At 34.0% G+C, this 17,683-nt stretch overlaps 1 protein-coding gene across 1 annotated transcript; it reads left to right on the top strand.

The window, feature by feature from the left end:
* Positions 1-334: 334 nt before the first annotated feature.
* LOC121213639 (insulin-degrading enzyme-like 1, peroxisomal) lies at positions 335-16,645 on the top strand. The gene is made up of 26 exons (XM_041086503.1): positions 335-644; positions 760-835; positions 1,284-1,351; positions 2,077-2,168; positions 2,267-2,340; positions 2,428-2,471; positions 3,405-3,456; positions 4,270-4,392; positions 4,510-4,622; positions 4,781-4,943; positions 5,660-5,752; positions 5,919-6,004; positions 7,240-7,326; positions 9,425-9,528; positions 10,018-10,120; positions 10,250-10,345; positions 10,431-10,620; positions 10,833-10,894; positions 11,724-11,828; positions 13,321-13,522; positions 13,635-13,843; positions 14,916-15,040; positions 15,121-15,172; positions 15,250-15,336; positions 15,832-15,954; positions 16,059-16,645. The coding sequence occupies exons 1-26, from the start codon at positions 522-524 to the stop codon at positions 16,308-16,310; spliced, it is 2,904 nt and encodes a 967-aa protein (XP_040942437.1). The 5' UTR covers positions 335-521; the 3' UTR covers positions 16,311-16,645.
* Positions 16,646-17,683: the final 1,038 nt, after the last annotated feature.

Raw genomic sequence — 17,683 nt, 5'->3', positions numbered from 1 at the left:
TTCTCAATATGGAATGTTATTCTCAAAGTGTAATTGTAATAAAAATAGTGCGTTTAGAAATTGATGCTAGGAATGCTACTACATTCTAGTATTGTGGCCGTAATAGTTAGTAACAAAAAACAAGTGTATACGCTTCTAACTCTATTTGAAATTCGAATATAATTAAAATAATGAATTGATTGATATGCCCGGACCAAATCTAAAACCTAATCCATAAACTCAATTTGGCCCAATCACACAAAGCATCTCAAATTTAAGGAGGATAAATATATAGAAGGCCCAAAAGAACAAAGAATTGGATATATTGATGGCCGAAAAAAGAACTGGATATATTTTAATTTTCTCGGAAAAAATATATAGAAAGGAACTAGGAATCTTCCTCTTTCTGTCCTTAAAAACGTCTTTATCAAGCCTGGAAATAGCAAAACAGTAAGTCTATCTTCTCTTCCACTTTCCATAACCAAACTCAAAATCATCCAAAACAAAAAAAATCCAAACATAAAAAAGCAGAGAACTGAGAAATGGCGGTCGGGAGAGAAGATGTGGAGATTTTAAAGCCCAGAATTGACAAAAGAGAGTATCGGAGGATCGTCCTTAGAAATTCCCTTCAAGTTCTTCTTATCAGCGATCTCGATACCGACAAGGCAAATTAATTTTTCAATTCCTTCTTCACTTTCATTTCATTAGCAAATCCATTACTATTATGAACCTTTCTTTTTTTTTCTTTCTTTCTAATTTCTTTGTTTTTTGATGTTACAGTGTGCTGCTTCTATGAATGTGGGTGTCGGTTCCTTTTGTGACCCTGACGGCCTCGAAGGCCTTGCCCATTTTCTTGGTATTGCTTATCCTTTTCATCCGTTTATTTTATCTTCCATTTGTATTTGTGAACTGTCTGGAAATTTTTTGTTCCTTTTATAGTTTAAATTTTAACAGTATGCGACTTTAGTAATTCTGTTCCTCATAGTGTTATTAAATAATCTGAACGGGCTAAAATTTTGTAATCTGTATAGCTCACTAATATATGCCATTAATGCTGATTACAAAAATTCTTTTGGTCAGTAAAAGTAAGCTTATTATTTCTGGGTTCAACTTCCCTTTTCGTAAATAATTCAAAATGATCTTATCGAATTTATGATTATTTTTGGTGGTATTATTGTTTCTGTACATTGATTTAATTGTTGAAATAACTCTGCTCCAGCAAATGAACAAGAATTGCATGGTAGTGGGATAGTTATGATTTTTACTTAGTTTTTTTATGTTTAACATGTCGTCCTTCCTTGCAGAGCACATGCTGTTTTATGCTAGTAAGAAGTATCCCTTGGAAGATAGCTACTCAAAGTATATAACAGAGGTATTGCTCTTCTTAAATGCAGTATGGTCATCTATTGATGCGTGCAGTTTAAATGGTTACTTTTAATAAAGTTAAAGTTCTTCATGTTTTTATTACTAACTTGCTATATAAGTATGTAGATTGAAATTGTAAAGAAAGGAAAGGAAAAAGAAAAATCCCAAGTTTGAGAGGGGTTAGGGTTCTTAGTATCTCTAGTGTTGCTTACTAAGTGCATAGTCACCTTGCATCACACCTAAATAGTCATGCCATTACAATTACTGTGCCTTTATTAGGTCAGGTATTTGGATCAGTTATTGGGCGTTATTGATGTATAAAACTGTATAATAGATAAGCACATCAAAAGATGTTTTATTGATACAAACCTTTTAAACTATAAAAGCATCAAGATTATTTTTGTAGCATAAATAAAAGGGGTGATTACAAATTCTTGGTATCTTTTTTTGCCAAAATATTTCAATAATACTATAATCACAGAAATACATATAATAGATAAGAAATCTTAATCTTAAACCAATTGAACATCAAATTTGAAAGGATTCCTGTAAGATGTATGTGATCTAATAACTGATTATTGTTAGCTAACTTTGAATAAAATTAACTTCAAAATTTTTGAAGAGATGCCATAAAACAAGAGGCTTATAGTGAAGTAAAATTATTTGTATGACTTGTTTTCAATAGTATTCCTTTGATTTAAATTTACGTAGTTCTTTTTTCCTGATTTACAGCATGGAGGCAGCACAAACGCCTTCACAGCTTCTGAGATGACCAACTATTATTTTGATGTCAACACTGATTGCTTTGAAGAGGCTTTGGACCGGTAGATGTTGTTTGTGCGGTCTTTCTTTAGCTCTTATTTTCATCAATGTTCATTTAATGTATGTGAGATTGGGTGTTTTCCTGTCACTTGCTCTCTAGGTTCGCACAGTTCTTCATCAAACCATTGATGTCAGCTGATGCTACCATGAGGGAAATTAAAGCTGTCGATTCTGGTTAGCTTTTGGTTCTTGGTTTACTTTACACATGGATTTCCTCTATTTTAATCTATAATTAATCAACACTATTCTCTCTCTTTCTAGAGAACCAGAAAAATTTACTGTCCGATGCATGGAGAATGAACCAGGTATTATTTTCTTTTTTTTGAATCACCCTTGCTATTTAAAAATGTTAATCAATTTTTTCTGGAAGAAATGGAACCTGGAATTGATCCCCTATTCCTCAATTGCAACTTTAATATTGTTTGTGAGTCCTCTCCCGTCAATGCTTTTTATGGTGTTAATTTTTATCACTTTTGCTTTAATGATCAAAACCAAAGCCCAAAAACTATTGTCTTAGGAACATCTTGTAATGTTTTCCATAAATTACTGTTGAAAATTCCATATCTGTATGTGCTTGTGAAGTTTAGATTCTCATTTAATACTAATTTGGTCTTTGGCTGGAATTCACAGGGAAACAAGTCACTTACTAACATGATTGATTCCTCAAAGTGGGGAACTGAGCTTATGTGTGGAAGTGTTCTTTCATCCTTTGATATTGATAGATGAGGATGATTGGATATACCCTGTCATTAAGGGCTATTCATCAATTGTTTCCTCTTGTCCTGTTAAGGGTTTATGGTGTGCATGGTTATTGTGGTTTCATTGCTATTTTGAGAGAGAGAGAGAGACTTGTGATTACTAAGCACACTGGGTTGCAGTTCGTATTTGAGCAATTGTTTGTGAGTTTGAATGCAATCTAATCATCTCAAGTGGTTGATTTATGCTATTAAAATTAATTAAGAATTGATGATTGTTGGAAAAATTAGCAAACTTTTAGAAACTTCCCAATCTTTGTCTTTCTTGAAAATAAATGAGAATGTGTTTCTTGCTTTTAGTTGAGTAGAAGAAAATTTTGATGGATTATGGGTATTGGTGGTGATCAAATTGATTCAGAACTTTTATTTTGTACTAGTTTGCACTTACTACCTAATCCATCTCATTTGAGTTCATGTTAATATCTTCAATGGTGAACCTTTTAGATGTATTCCTATCTGGTTTTAATTTTTCCTTCTATGCAGCTTCAGAAACATCTAAGCTTGGAAAGTCATCCATATCATAAATTCAGCACAGGTTAAAAACCTTTCCTAGTTGATCTTCCTTCCTTCTTCCCTTTATCTTTTCTCTCTCCCCTCTTCTGTTAAATTGAATTCTTGCCTAAGCAGGTTATAGGGTATACTTTCTGCTTTATAGTCAATCAATTAACCTACTGATATTGGATATTGGATATATATTTCCTTTTGGATCATTTCAAATTTTGTGGGAGGGAGATGGGTTGCGGAGTTTTAAACCCTGGCCATTGGTACCAATTAAAACAACAACCTTGCCACTAGAACTGGGGCTTTGTTGGCTGGTGATATTGGATATTAATTATCAGAAAATTGAATGAGAAGTTCTGCAATAAAAACCCAATTCTGGAGTTGATGATGTTTAATTTAGCATTTCTACATTTTTTATTTTGCCAACAGTTCTGTCTGGATGTCTTTGATTCTGAGATACTTATTCCCCTGACAGATGCTAATATCTTCCTACTCTTATCTGGACTTGGATGGATTAGATTTAAGTGCTCAATTTACTTACTTTACTTCCTTTTTGCATATGCTCCTGTTTTTCAGTATTCCTTAAATATGCAAGGATCGGTTCTTGTACTGGATCTTAATTTTGAGATACATATGCATCTGTTTCTTTCTCAAATAATTTCTTTGGCTTTCTCTTTTTTCTTCTTTTATTCTATTGGGTGTGTATGAATTTTATTTCCCTTATCTCTATCACAGTTTGCCTCTTCTCCTTTTGGCATCTTCCTTTGTGTTTTGAACTTGTAAAGAAAGAATTGATACTACTCTATAACTATATTCTTATGCTTATCAGTAACTTGTTCCTATATAGGGAATTGGGATACTTTGGATGTTAGACCAAAAGCGAAGGGAGTAGACACAAGGCAAGAACTCCTTAAATTCTATGAAGACAAATATTCAGCCAACCTCATGCATCTGGTTGTTTATTCAAAAGGTTGGTAACTAAATTTTCCAGTAACTTAAGGGCTCTGATTTTGGTAAGAAGAAAAGAAGCTGTTGCTATTTTTCTTTGAATCATCAAAATTATAATTTCTTTGTTCTGTAATTTCAGAAAGCCTTGATAAAATTCAGTGTCTGGTGGAGGACAAGTTCCAGGAAATTCGAAACTCTGATAGAAGCCGTTTCCAGTTTCCTGGTCAGCCTTGCACATCGGAACACCTTGAGGTATACAGTGCTGTGATGTTGCCTATGCATCATCATCTTATGTTTGTCACAGTTTTAAGCAAAGAGAGAATACTCTTCTGCAAGGTTCAATGTTCTAAGAGACTTTTTTTTTTTTGCTGGTTTCTTTTCTGTTTGTTTTTTTTCTCTTCAATTTGCAGATTCTTGTCAGAGCTGTTCCAATAAAACAAGGCCATAAATTAAGGATTGTATGGCCAATAACTCCCAGCATTCTTCATTACAAAGAAGGACCATGCAGGTATCTTGGTCATCTTATTGGCCATGAAGGAGAAGGATCTTTATTTTATGTCTTGAAAAAATCGGGTAGGTTGCACATGTCATTATATGCTTTAGAAATCTCAAAATTCATGCCTCCCTAATATTTAGGATGCGTCCTCTTAAAATCCAGGTTAAATGCAGTTTGGTTCTCATATACAAAAATCCCAGTTCATGCTTATCCATTATATGGGTAAAGTAGATAATATTAAACAACATGAAATATTAAAGAATTTGAGGCATCTTAAAATGTGAAAGATAGAAGTCGGTCTGATGGAGTACACGTGTGTAAAAGAACCTAGTCGGAAGAAGTTGTCATGTAAATGGGTTTATGGACTCTGACCCTACTTCATAGGAAAAGTAAATAATAAATGGTTTTATTAGTACAATTTCTTTTTTCATTTTATGATTGTGTTTTCAATTCATTGGCGTTACTGCATTTGTTACACCGAACTCAATCATTGGCCTTGTTATTAGTCTTAGACTGGCCTTTTGATCTTATATCATTACGACAAATTTTATCGGAGTATTTGTTTATCTTTTACTTGTTCCTAAAAGTAATGTGCTTCTTTACTTGAATATTTAGTTTATTCCATATGCTTCACTTCTCTTTAAAGGTTCATTTCATCTCGATGATTGAGGAAGGAATACATAATGTATATTTGCATATGCATATTTATTTATATATGTCTAAGGACATCATATGTCTTTATCATGTGTATATTTAGTGAATTTTGTATATGCATATGTATGGAACCTTTTAGGATGGGCTACTGGATTGTCTGCTGGTGAAGGTGAATGGACTTCAGAGTTTTCTTTCTTCAACGTTGTAATTGATCTTACTGATGCTGGCCAGGGTTAGTTTTTATTTTCATAAACATCCTCTCTTATATCATATGGTGTTTGATATGATCATTGGGGCCTTATTTAATGGTAAATATTACAAAGGCTTGTAAAGTTTGTGTGGGAAAAAATGATGTCTTTTAACTTGACTAATATTGTTTTCCATTGAGTAAATTTCAGATAACATGCAAGACATAGTTGGGTTACTATTTAAATATATTCAGCTGTTGCAGCAATCTGGCGTTTGTAAATGGATATTCGATGAGGTATGCATATATTATACTTAAATTAATTCTTTTAGGAGTTGTTGACCATTCATTGTGACTGTTTATCATCATTTGAATATGTCTTTGTTGCTTGTGTGTGATCATATGTCTATTTTAACTTACCCACAAAGACTGCTTTTTGATTGATAATATACTGCTGTTTATTAGATCTTGTAAAAAACAAATGTCTTGATTTGTGATTATTGGCTTGTTTATAACCTCTTTAGAGGAAATGTTTCTCTCTTAGATTTAACTTGTTTGGCAGGGGGAAAAAAGAAGATTCGGATTTATTTTGTCATTGACTTTTTGGCTTATGGGAATTATGTTAAACTATGGCAAGGATAAGGGTTGATGGGTAATAGAAAGGAACGTGACTAAGGCTACTAAGAAGAAAGTTAATTACAGTTTAGAGGCAGAGGTTTTATGCTATGAGCAGTAACAGTATCCCAAGAAGATTGTAGTGAGAGAGTGGGGTTTTTTTTTTCTATGGGATTTGATTTAAATATATGGGTAAGCTAGAAAAGGAGAGAAGTCAGGAGAAAGGGAGGGAGTTAATATCAGAATATGGGGGAAATGTGTTTGTGACCATGAAGATTGAGATTGAGAAAGTATCTTTAGCTAGGAATCATAACTTTACTAATTGAAAGCACAGTGAAATCTAAATGAGTGGTGTTTCAATGATTTCTGAACTAATTTAAACCATTTCTGATAAAAGAACCATGTAACCAGCTTGGTCTCCAAGAAAATAAATGTAACTCAAATAATCTACTCTCAACAGCTTAAACCTAGTGCACTAAAATTAAGGAACTACGGTTTTGCCTTTGACATGAAAGCAACCTAAATTTATAAAATAATAATACAAGATCAGATTGGCACTCTTTTTGGGGGAAATTTATTCTATTGCAATTCTTTTGCAGTCAAAAATCAGTTGATTACCCTATGACTAATTTGGTTAATTTTTGGGTAATAGAAGTGAAAACTTTCATGTTTATAATTTTGGATCTCTTTGTGGGGTTTTCTCCCACCCCCCCCCCCTTTTTTATAAAAACATATGAACAAGTGTAAGAAGACTTGATCAGCTTTCATATCCATAGGCACGTTGGGCAAGTCAGAATTCATGTGGAGAGTTTGCTCAATGTGTCAATTTATGCTTATGTGCACCGATGGTTTGATTTAGTGGTGGGCGGTATCTCTTTATATTAATGATTCTAAGATACTTTAATTTGTGAATGAAGCTATCAGCTGTTTGCGAGACAGGATTTCACTATCAGGACAAAATCTCTCCTATCGACTATGTTGTAAATATTTCATCAAACATGCAGGTAATTCAATTACATCCCTTTCATCTCTTTTTAACCCCCATTTATTGCTTGAAATTTTTTCTTTAAGGGTTTTACCGTTAGTGTTTTGATGTCATTTTCACTTATAGTTCTGTATTCTTTTGTTTCATGCTACTCTTGGTTTTGCTACTTTAATTACAATGAATGGAAAGAAAGGATTATTTTGTATATTTGATGACATGAAATGAAACATGTTTTTACATGTTCTGTTATATATTTGGTGTGTAATAGAGGTAACTGAGGCAACTCAATGTCTTTGAATGGTAAATTTACTTTGACTATTTGAATGGCTTTTACCACTTGATGTTAACGGAACTTGGAATAACCATCATCTAATAATATCACAGCTTTCTATTTTATGTACCACTTGCAAAATGGAATTGAAGAGTCTATTGCAACTTGAAGTGGTCGCATGTTAAATCCAAATCTATTCATGAGGACTTTGTTTAATCCATAACATACACATTTGAGGTACATGCGGGAATAGGTGTTTAGCGTGGAAGTAGAGGAATTAGGAAGAACACAATGAAAACAGACACTACAAGATACTGAGGTTTTATTAAAAGTTTCATAGGACTGAAGAGAGTGCACTATTTAAATGTTGTTCTATGAATTAAACCATTATTATCCTTCAAAAGAAGAATATGGCTGTGGTAAAGAATCAAATGGAAGAGACAAGACAGATAGGCTGATAATGTACCCCACAAAACTTGAAAAATTCAGCTTATGAAAAGTCAAAATGATGTTTAGTCATCTTTTTCTGGTAAAAATAGAATAATAAATTGGCTCAAAAACTCCACAAAACTTGAAGAATTCAGCTTATGAAAATTCAAAGTGTAATTGCCTTAAATTCACCAAAACACATTGGCCATATGATATTATAGTTTTCTCTCACTTGGGTTCTTCAGATTTTGGAGTAAGTTTCTGCATTTTTATCATACAGTTTTACACTTTTTTCTTCTCCAAATACATTTCTTCTTTTAAAGGTTAGCATGGTGTAATATCAGGTAACTCAACCATAGCTGGTGGCCTAAGGACTGGGTGTAGGGTTAAGGATGCTACATTAGACTTAATCTAGCTCTTCTGTCCAAATAGAGAAAACCTGGATGAAGCTGAGTTGTTTAGATGTTTCTTGGATCGTGGCAATTAACTAGAAATATCCCTTCTAGGCTTCTCTTGGTGGGAGATGGAAGGGAAAGTTTTTTTTAATCAGATCTATGCTGTAAAACACCTCTGGTTATGGGATTTTGACCTTAGCTTTAAAGTTTTCCAATCCAAAAGAAAAAAATTAATCCATCATTCCATCTTTCCTCTTCACGTCATTCCTACTGAGCAAAACTAAACAACTGTTCATGAATGTCCTAATTTGTATGGTGTTTTGAGAGGGTTTTCTATGAAAAAGAGCTGTTTGACTACTGAGAGATTTCTTAAACGTGTGTTTGACCATGGTGACTTATCCCTCTGGTCCTGAAGTTGCATAATATGTATAATTAGGTTTTACCATGCTCTAGGAGAGATATATGCTTGTCTCTTCTGGCTAAAAGGAGTTGGCTATTTTTCCATTGAGTGTTTTTATGTTGTATAGTTTGGAAAAATATGCTGGATATTCAATGTTATTATATGGTTATGCTTATTTGGAACAGCTTTTCCTTATGCTAGATGATGTTAGTCTTCCCTTAGAAGAAGTGTAATGCAACTTGTGATTGACCTAGAAGCAATTATGGAAATAGAAAGGTCACCAATTCAAATTACTTGATGGACACTCCTGAGGTTCTGTATGTGTGAAACCTGATACTGAAGGATTGTTTCAGAAGCAATATCTTTCTCAAGCTCATTTGGTAGCTCTCTTAAATGCTTGTTAAGTTCCTTGTCAAGTTCCTTTTAGAGCTTTCTTTAAGGAAAATTGCTGATCATTTAACTAGCATGTGTTTAGCTTGGCCTTTAGGACTTGCTTTAAACTGTCATTCTATGTCTCAACTGCCCCCATCTATAAGTTGTTCACTCTGTTCGTGCATTTCCTTCAATATTGATGATCCCTTGTTGAAGCTTTGACTCTGATATTTTGAAAAGTGATTTTCAGATATATCCTCCAAAAGATTGGTTGGTTGGGTCATTATTGCCTTCGGATTTCAATCCAGCCATCATACAGAAGATACTAAATGAGCTTTCTCCTGAGAATGTCAGGTATATGTTTGAGTAAGGTTAAACTGGAAGATTTGAAGCATTCAATTATCCCATTAGATACAACACTATTTACCTTCATTTTAATGCAAGTAAATCTACTTGACTTGTTTGGCCCTCCATTTGTAACTCTTATAAATTTTCAAACACGATCATTCTCTCTAATTAGTTTGAGGCTTTTCCTTAAATTTGGCATCCAAAATTTCTTTTCTGTGCTTGTGTGAATTATATTATACATGTTACTAAATAAATGGGTTACCAAGTTATCAAATGAATTTGCCTTAAGTCATCTGAGCTCCTCCTAAACACAATTACTATTAATCTTATTTATCTCATTACAAACTGTTTCTGGGAGCTATCTGGAAACTTTTCCAGTGGTCTTTTTTTTCCCTCTTAATAGTAGGAATGTTTTTGTATCTTATAAGTTTCGAGAAGTTACTGTTTTGCTCTGATACAGTTTATTTCTGATAAGCCTACTTTTTTTTTTGACAGAATCTTCTGGGAGTCGAAGAAATTTGAGGGACTGACTGACAAGGTTGAGCCATGGTATGGTACTGCATATTCCATTGAGAAAGTTAGCTCCTCAAAAATTCAGGTCTGTAGTCAGATCTTGCTGATGATATGTTAATTACATTTGTAAAATAAGTTTGTTGTCTATGGATGAACTAGTCATTTGATTCTACTGAAAAAAAAAAGGTGCTTCATCACCCTTCTTTGACTGCAGGCATGGATGTCCTCAGCTCCTAATGAGAACCTGCATCTACCTGCACCTAATGTCTTCATACCAAAAGACTTATCTATTAAGAATGCACAAGAGGAGGTTTGATGAGTCTTATTTGATTTTAGTATAATCACCTTCTTTTTACAGACATTCTGACTTCTCATATGATTATCCTTCGGAACAGGTCAAGTTTCCTGTTTTATTGAGAAAGTCATCCTATTCCAAATTATGGTACAAGCCAGATACAGTGTTCTCTACTCCAAAGGCATATGTTAAGATAGACTTCAACTGTCCCCATGCTGGAAACTCTCCCGAAACTGAGGTTCTTGGAGATCTTTTTGCACGGTTATTGCTGGATTACTTGAATGAGTATGGTATGACAAATGCCAATGCTTTTGCCATAGTGGTTTAATGTGATTTGCCTGTATGATTCTACGCTTTCCTCCTTCCCCATCTTTTGTTTTTCTCTTTGTTGAGCATTTGATATGCAAAGCCTTCTATAGTGACAGTAGATTGTTCTTATCCTTTGAATAGGATTATCTTCTTTATTGATGCCTTCTTTTTTTATTTTTGTGGCATTCTTCAGCTTATTATGCTCAGGTTGCTGGTCTTCTTTATGGCATAAGCCACACAGATAGTGGTTTTGAGGTACTTGTTCTTTTCTTTTTGTGGCATTGATGTGATTCTATCTGATAATTTTTTTTCTTTGAATTAAATGGGAATTATCTATGGATAAGGTGATGAATTTTTATGACACATACATGTCTTAAAAGTATTACTTATTGAAAAAGATTATATCTTTGCGAAGAATATTAACAGAGACAGAATTTAGATTTCTATCCCAAGAAGTTGAATGGTGGGGTTTTATGTTAAAGCTCCATGTTGCTCGAGTTTGGCCAATTTTCTAAGAAGGGTTGCTGGGGTCATTTTAACCTGTGCCTGACATGATCCTAACTTGTCCACATTGAATTGGTTTGGTGGGTCAGTTTATAAATTGTCTTGGACAAAATGATACCAGTGACCTTCTAGCTTCCAAAAACATTTATATGTTTCTTCTTTTGGCAAAGAAGCAAAATAATTTTTGAATGCTAGTAGGTAATTGAGATCATTGGACTACCAATTCAAGAAAACCCAAATGTTTCTCTACTCTGTTATCTCTTTGTTTGGTGAAAGATGCTTCTATGCTATTACTCTTGAGAAGTGTACTGACATGCATAATAAACCATTAATTTACAGTGCCACACCCTAAATTCTGCCTTTCTGTAGTTTGCCTTGTCTAAAGTTAGATTAAAGATGTAATTGGCATGATATGGATGCTCTAATACATAATTTGGAAAGATCCTAGGAAAAAAAATTTCTTTCGTGGTAACCATTTTCTCTATATGCATGTGTGCACACTTCATAGTGGTGTATTTTATTTATCATTTCTTTTATTTCTCAATTAAATGGTATCATTTTATTTTGTTTTCACTTTTAGGTGACGTTGGTTGGTTATAATCATAAACTGAGGATCTTGCTGGAAACTATAATCGACAAAATTGTTAAATTTGAAGTGAAACCTGACAGGTTTTCAGTAATCAAGGTAATGACTAAGAGACAATATAATTTGCTATTTTCACTTCAGAAATAAGAACTGCCATTTACTGTCGGTATGCTGTTGTCTTTTCCATGCTCTTCTCCTTCCTGTATGCCTTAATCATTTGTTACTTATTGATTTAAATAAGAATAAAAAAAAAAATAATGAATATGCCTGAAGATTAATTACATAAGATATTTATATATTGCAACCTTTTATTTCTCCTCTAAATTGGCACTAACAATCAAATTTAATTTAGGTCCAAATGAATGCTTTTGTTGTTCCTCTCTTGTCAAGTTAGCTATGTATGTTTTTGGATTTTCTTGACTTTGTCCTTTCGAGCTCACAATCATTCTGATGTTTATATCTAGTGTAGATGTCCTGTGGACATTTACAATTTGTTTCATCCATTGTCCATTCATCACATTGTCGTGTCTAAATTTGATAGGCAGGAGAAGAATTTGTTACATACTGTTTGGTTAAGTTTAATATATATATAGCCATGTTCGAAGATGATTAAAAAGTAAGGCATCATTGATGCCCCTAGACCTGGAATCACCTGTAGAGTTTCAAAGTACATTTCTGTTCGCTACAGTGTAGGCTTATTTCTTGGAATAATTTCCATCGAAGAAAATTTTGCTTAGAAGATGCCAAAATTTTGTAACATTGGATTGTGGTTCCATTTTGAAAGCAATAGGTGATGGGAAAGTCTCCAGTTAGCCTCTTATAGACATAGGCTTGATATATTCAAGACGTGTGGGATTCTTATGCCACCAGTGAGAAGGCAGTGTGAGTAGCATGGCAAGGGGCTTTGTAATCTTTACCATTGACTCTCAATAAATTTTATTTGTGTTAGGAGGGTAGAAGATTTTTTCCCTGACGAATAGATGAGGACAATTTAATAATGTATCACTTGTGTAATTTTCACAGCTACTAGTGGCATAAATGTAGCCACAGCTTAGGCAACTACATGTCTGTCAAATGCGGTGCTTTGTAAGCATGCCTTTGAAGGGAAGATGAGGGTTTCCTAAGGTCCTTTTGCAGCTTTTTATGTTTCTTTAGTACCTATGACCTCTGTTTTAAAATAGAACTCCATTGATCAGTTTACTCACGTTCCAAAATGATGAGCAGCTGAAGGTATAATCCATGTTATGGTGCATTGTTCATCCAAATTTAATCATTTTCTGTCAGTTTTGGGGAAAAAAAGACGAGAAAAAGGAGAAGAAATTTTATTTGGCAGCCTGGCTTCTCTCTATCGAAATAAAAAATGTGTATGAGTAGGCTCCTGACATGTAGTTAATTGTCAAGTTGCAAGATAGGACTGCTAAATGTTTTTAGTTAAACCTTTTTATTTGGAGTTGAATTTATTGCTTCATCAAATTGAGCATATGTGGCTTAGAAATACCTTTTTTTTTTCCCTCTTATATTTCTCCTGTTAATTAATAAATTTGCTAATAACCATATGTTCTGCCTTTGCATTCTGTTTGTTTTTTATCAGGAAATGGAAATTAAAGACTATCAAAATTTCAAGTTTCAGCAACCCTATCAACAGGCTATGTACTATTGCTCATTAATACTAAAGGACCAGACAAGGCCTTGGGTGGAACGACTTGATGTTTTGCCTCGTCTTAATGTGGAAGACCTTACAAATTTTGCTCCAATGATGCTCTCACAGGCCTTCCTAGAGTGTTACATAGCAGGTTTGTCATATCTTTCTTCCCTCCCTACCTCAGTTGCATTTTTGTTGCATCTAGCCATACTTGCTTGGTTCTAAAAATTGCCATTCTTTTCTTTTATTTATTTCTCCCCCAGGGAACATTGAACGCGAGGAGGCGGAATCAATGGTTCAGCATGTTGAAGATGTGTTCTTTAAGGGTCCAAACCCTATATGCCGACCGCTGTTTCCATCACAGTTTCTAACAAATAGAGTTGTCAAACTTGAAAGAGGCATGAATTACTGCTACAGTAAGGAAGGACTTAATCCAAGTGATGAGAATTCTGCCTTAGTCCACTATATTCAGGTAATTGTGCTTGTTGGTGACTCCATCTTTAATGCATTTTCATTCAGGAATCACTTTATCTTCCATAAAGACAATGATCTTCCTTAAATTCGGAAACCAATGCCACATGTTCGGAATTAACCAATTGATGCCATTTTGATTTAAGAAAATATTTGCTGCTAAATAATTGGTGCTTTAGTTCAGATAACTATTACCTTGTTCTGAAATGACATGGTGTTGATGTTTAGCTTTTTCTTGTTTATGAAGATTTTTTTTTGTTCTGAGATGTTATATTGCTCATTTATTCAACTCAACCTGTTATGACTTAACTTTTCCAGAGACCAAGTGCTGGACACAAGAAATAAAAATCTTGTATGTTTGTCTATTGGCTCCTATGGTGGTGTCAAACTTCATGAACATAGGCGTTAAAAGGAAACATATTTGTGTTGAATACAAAACAAATATATGTTGTTATTTTGGAAACAACATTGATATTCCTCAAAGCAGTGTATGATTATCTGGAGGATGATATGCTTTTAAGGCTATTCTTATGGAAAATACTGTTGGCCTCTACTGCTGATTCTGTAATATGCAGCCAGTGAAACATGTTAGGAAAAAACACATGGTCTTTCCATTCATCACACTAACATGATTTTTTTTGTTCTTTTGAAAGTAAGACACTAACATGATTTTTATTTTTAAAAATTTTATAACTTTCTAGAAGATGTAACTGTAAGTGTCATCCGCGGCCCGTGACATAAGGCTCTGGTTGTTCAAGCACCTGTTGAATGTTCTGGCTGCATTTACGCATCTCTGAATAAGTAAAATGGTTGGGTGTTTTCTGTTTGTAAATGAAAGGATGTCTAGGGGTTAAAGTGGTTTCTGCGCACTTGGAAGGTGGAACTCCAGATTTTTGCTACAATGTAGTTATTCCCTTCCCTGCCCCACATAAGAAAAAGAGCCTTCTTCTTATATCTTTTCTTTCTATTTTAGTGGTTGTTTCCCTTGTTTGCTTGTGGTGGATGAGCTTATGGCTGCATCTTGATTATCTAGGCTTTATTTGGTTCTGATGATATCACGTTTGAATGGTCAGGTTCATCAGGATGATTTTATACTGAATGTGAAACTTCAGCTTTTTGCTCTTGTTGCAAAGCAACCTGCCTTCCATCAGCTTAGATCCGTAGAGCAACTAGGATACATTACTGTCCTCATGCAGAGGTATGAAAGGAAAATTCTCCCTAATTTATTCTTCAATTGGTCTGCCAAATCTAAGGGTTTTTAAATTTTTTTCTCATTAGGAATGATTCTGGCATCTGCGGGGTGCAGTTCATTATCCAGTCTACAGTAAAGGTGAATAGCAGGTTCTTTCTTTTGTATATACCTCCTGCCTTGTACCTGTAACGTAAGAAGGCAATCTCTCTTAACAGGGTCCTGCACATATTGATTCGAGAGTTGAGGCATTCCTTAAAATGTTTGAGAATAAACTATATGAAATGACAAATGATGAATTTAAGGTAAGATGGAGAGTTCTTCTGCTGGAAGTAATTTTATTTTTCTGGTTTTTATGTATTTTGTTTTTAATTGAGATTGTAGGGTTTTGTAGTAGTGTTTCATAGTATAATATTGATCTTCTCATAATTCTACCATTTTTGGTATCCTAGTCTGAGAAAGATGGTTAGTATTGTTTTTTCCTCGTTTTTTCTTTTTATTGCTAGATAATGTTTGAGTTACTGGAGAATTTGTGATAGAGTGATCCATGATCTCCCTTCTTTTGACAATTCAGAAACCCTTTCTGATGAACATCATTTCATAGTATTTTTGCATTTAGTAGATGAAGGGATTTCAAACTATTTCCTATAATTCCATTGTAACATTTGATGCTAGCTCGTACGTTCATGACTTTGGGGTTTTCCTTTTTTTCTTCTTTTCAAGATTCGATTGTGTTCATCTGTGGTTGGATTTGAGTGAGAGTTTGTCCTCTAACCGTAAATTTCCAATCTGTTACACAGAGCAATGTAAATGCATTGATTGATATGAAGCTCGAGAAGCACAAGAATTTAAGGGAAGAATCTCGGTTTTACTGGCGAGAGATCACTGATGGGACGCTCAAGTTTGATCGGAGAGAAGCTGAGGTATGTCAATCCTTCCGATATTTTCTAATCACTGAAAGAAAATTCATCTACATTTTAGTTTAATATTAATCTATGATGAATGTTTTACTATCTGTTTCTAACAGGTTGCAGCATTAAAGAAACTTACACAACAAGAACTGATAGAATTCTTCAATGAAAATGTGAAAGTCGGTGCAACTCGAAAGAAAACACTTAGCGTGCAAGTGCATGGGAACCAACATTTGGCCGAATACCACTCGCAGAAAAGCGAAGCAGTTCAACCAAATACCATCCAAATCAATGATATCTTCAGCTTTAGAAGATCTCAACCTCTTTATGGTTCATTTAGAGGAGGCATTGGTCATGTGAAGCTGTAGCATAAAGGCTCATCTCTTGTTGGAAAATCGGAGGAACATTTATTTTTCCGGTAAGTTTTCATATAAAAGTTCTACATTGAAGAAAAACAGAGAATCCCTCTTGTCTGTTAATTTATTGTTGTATCTCACTTAGTTATGAAAAATAATTCCCTTGGTTCAGAAACAGAATTCATGTCGCCCGAATATTGAACAAATTTAAGCTCTGGTTCGAATCCACTGATATAATTGAACGTGCAATTCTATGTTGCTTCAGAGTCACAAAATGTGTCTCATAGGGACATGCGTCTGATGCAAGGTTTATTCGAATTATTCTTATAAAAATTGAAGTTCATATACATTTTGTACTTTTGCGAATTAGTTTTGTTTAAATTGGATTAGTTATCATTAGCCTAAATTACAAATGGATGCAATGCAACGCCTCTATATGGCGCTTGCATGGCATAGACTATGATAAAGACTACCGAGGTAGTGTTTGGATCGGAAAATCACCTTATTTCGGTATAATTGTCACGAAAATGTTGAATGACGTGTAAATGTACACAATAAAGTAGTAAGTAAAAGTATCGGGATTGTATAGATAATTATTGTGAGATTTGTGTAAACAAAGAGAAGTTTGAACTAACTAATTAACTTAACTAAAAATCAACCAAGTATGCTAAAAATTTAATAATAGTGTGAACAAAGAGTAATGAGTAATAATTCGCTAGTTTGAATTACTGACATAAGAGTTAAGATTAGTTGTCTTTTCTTTTCCTGGTGAGTGAAGGATGAGTGAGATGAGTGAAATGAGTGAATTACTAGGGGCTATTTATACTTGTAGAGGCTGACTATTTTTAGTAAATAAGAGCCTTGAAAATCTCTTTATATGATTGGCTTTTGCTTTAAGGAAAGTGAGTTGATAACTTCTCTATTTTTAGCTTGATTCATGTTTGAATCATGGAAGAGAAAACTTGAAAAAGAGGAGAGTTGGACGGTCACACGTGGGATTTTTGTGGTTGATTTTAAATATTTTACCAAGTCTTGGGCGATTGATTTGGGCACCTCAACATATGGTTGAGTCTCTTCCTCCTTAGTGGACGGTTTGGGCTTTTATCTCCTTAGCAATCTTTTCCTTTTACTGACTCGATTGTTGTAGTATTGAGCATCAAAAGGCGAGCTTCAAGATTGTTTGTGTATAAAATGACCAAATTAACAAATTCATCTTAGTATCAGCTAATAAGACAAAATTGTAACAAAAGCTCCAAAATTTGTTATCAAACATTCAAAATTTGCATGAATTACTAATTTAAAAGTGCTAAAGATAACTCTATATTTTAGAGTTATCACACCTCAAACTTAATTCATTGCTCGTCCCGAGTAATGACACTATATAG

The sequence above is a fragment of the Gossypium hirsutum genome, chromosome D01, assembly GCF_007990345.1.
Source record: "Gossypium hirsutum isolate 1008001.06 chromosome D01, Gossypium_hirsutum_v2.1, whole genome shotgun sequence".
NCBI classification, from domain to species: domain Eukaryota; kingdom Viridiplantae; phylum Streptophyta; class Magnoliopsida; order Malvales; family Malvaceae; genus Gossypium; species Gossypium hirsutum.
This window is presented reverse-complemented; position numbering and strand designations above follow the sequence as displayed.

Excerpts from the sequence above, each read along its gene's own strand:
- LOC121213639 (XM_041086503.1), top strand. The coding sequence starts at position 522 with ATGGCGGTCGGGAGAGAAGATGTGGAGATTTTAAAGCCCAGAATTGAC. Across the intron at positions 13,844-14,915 it reads CCTTAGTCCACTATATTCAG|GTTCATCAGGATGATTTTAT; the intron begins GTAATTGTGCTT and ends TTGAATGGTCAG. Across the intron at positions 15,173-15,249 it reads TTATCCAGTCTACAGTAAAG|GGTCCTGCACATATTGATTC; the intron begins GTGAATAGCAGG and ends CTCTCTTAACAG.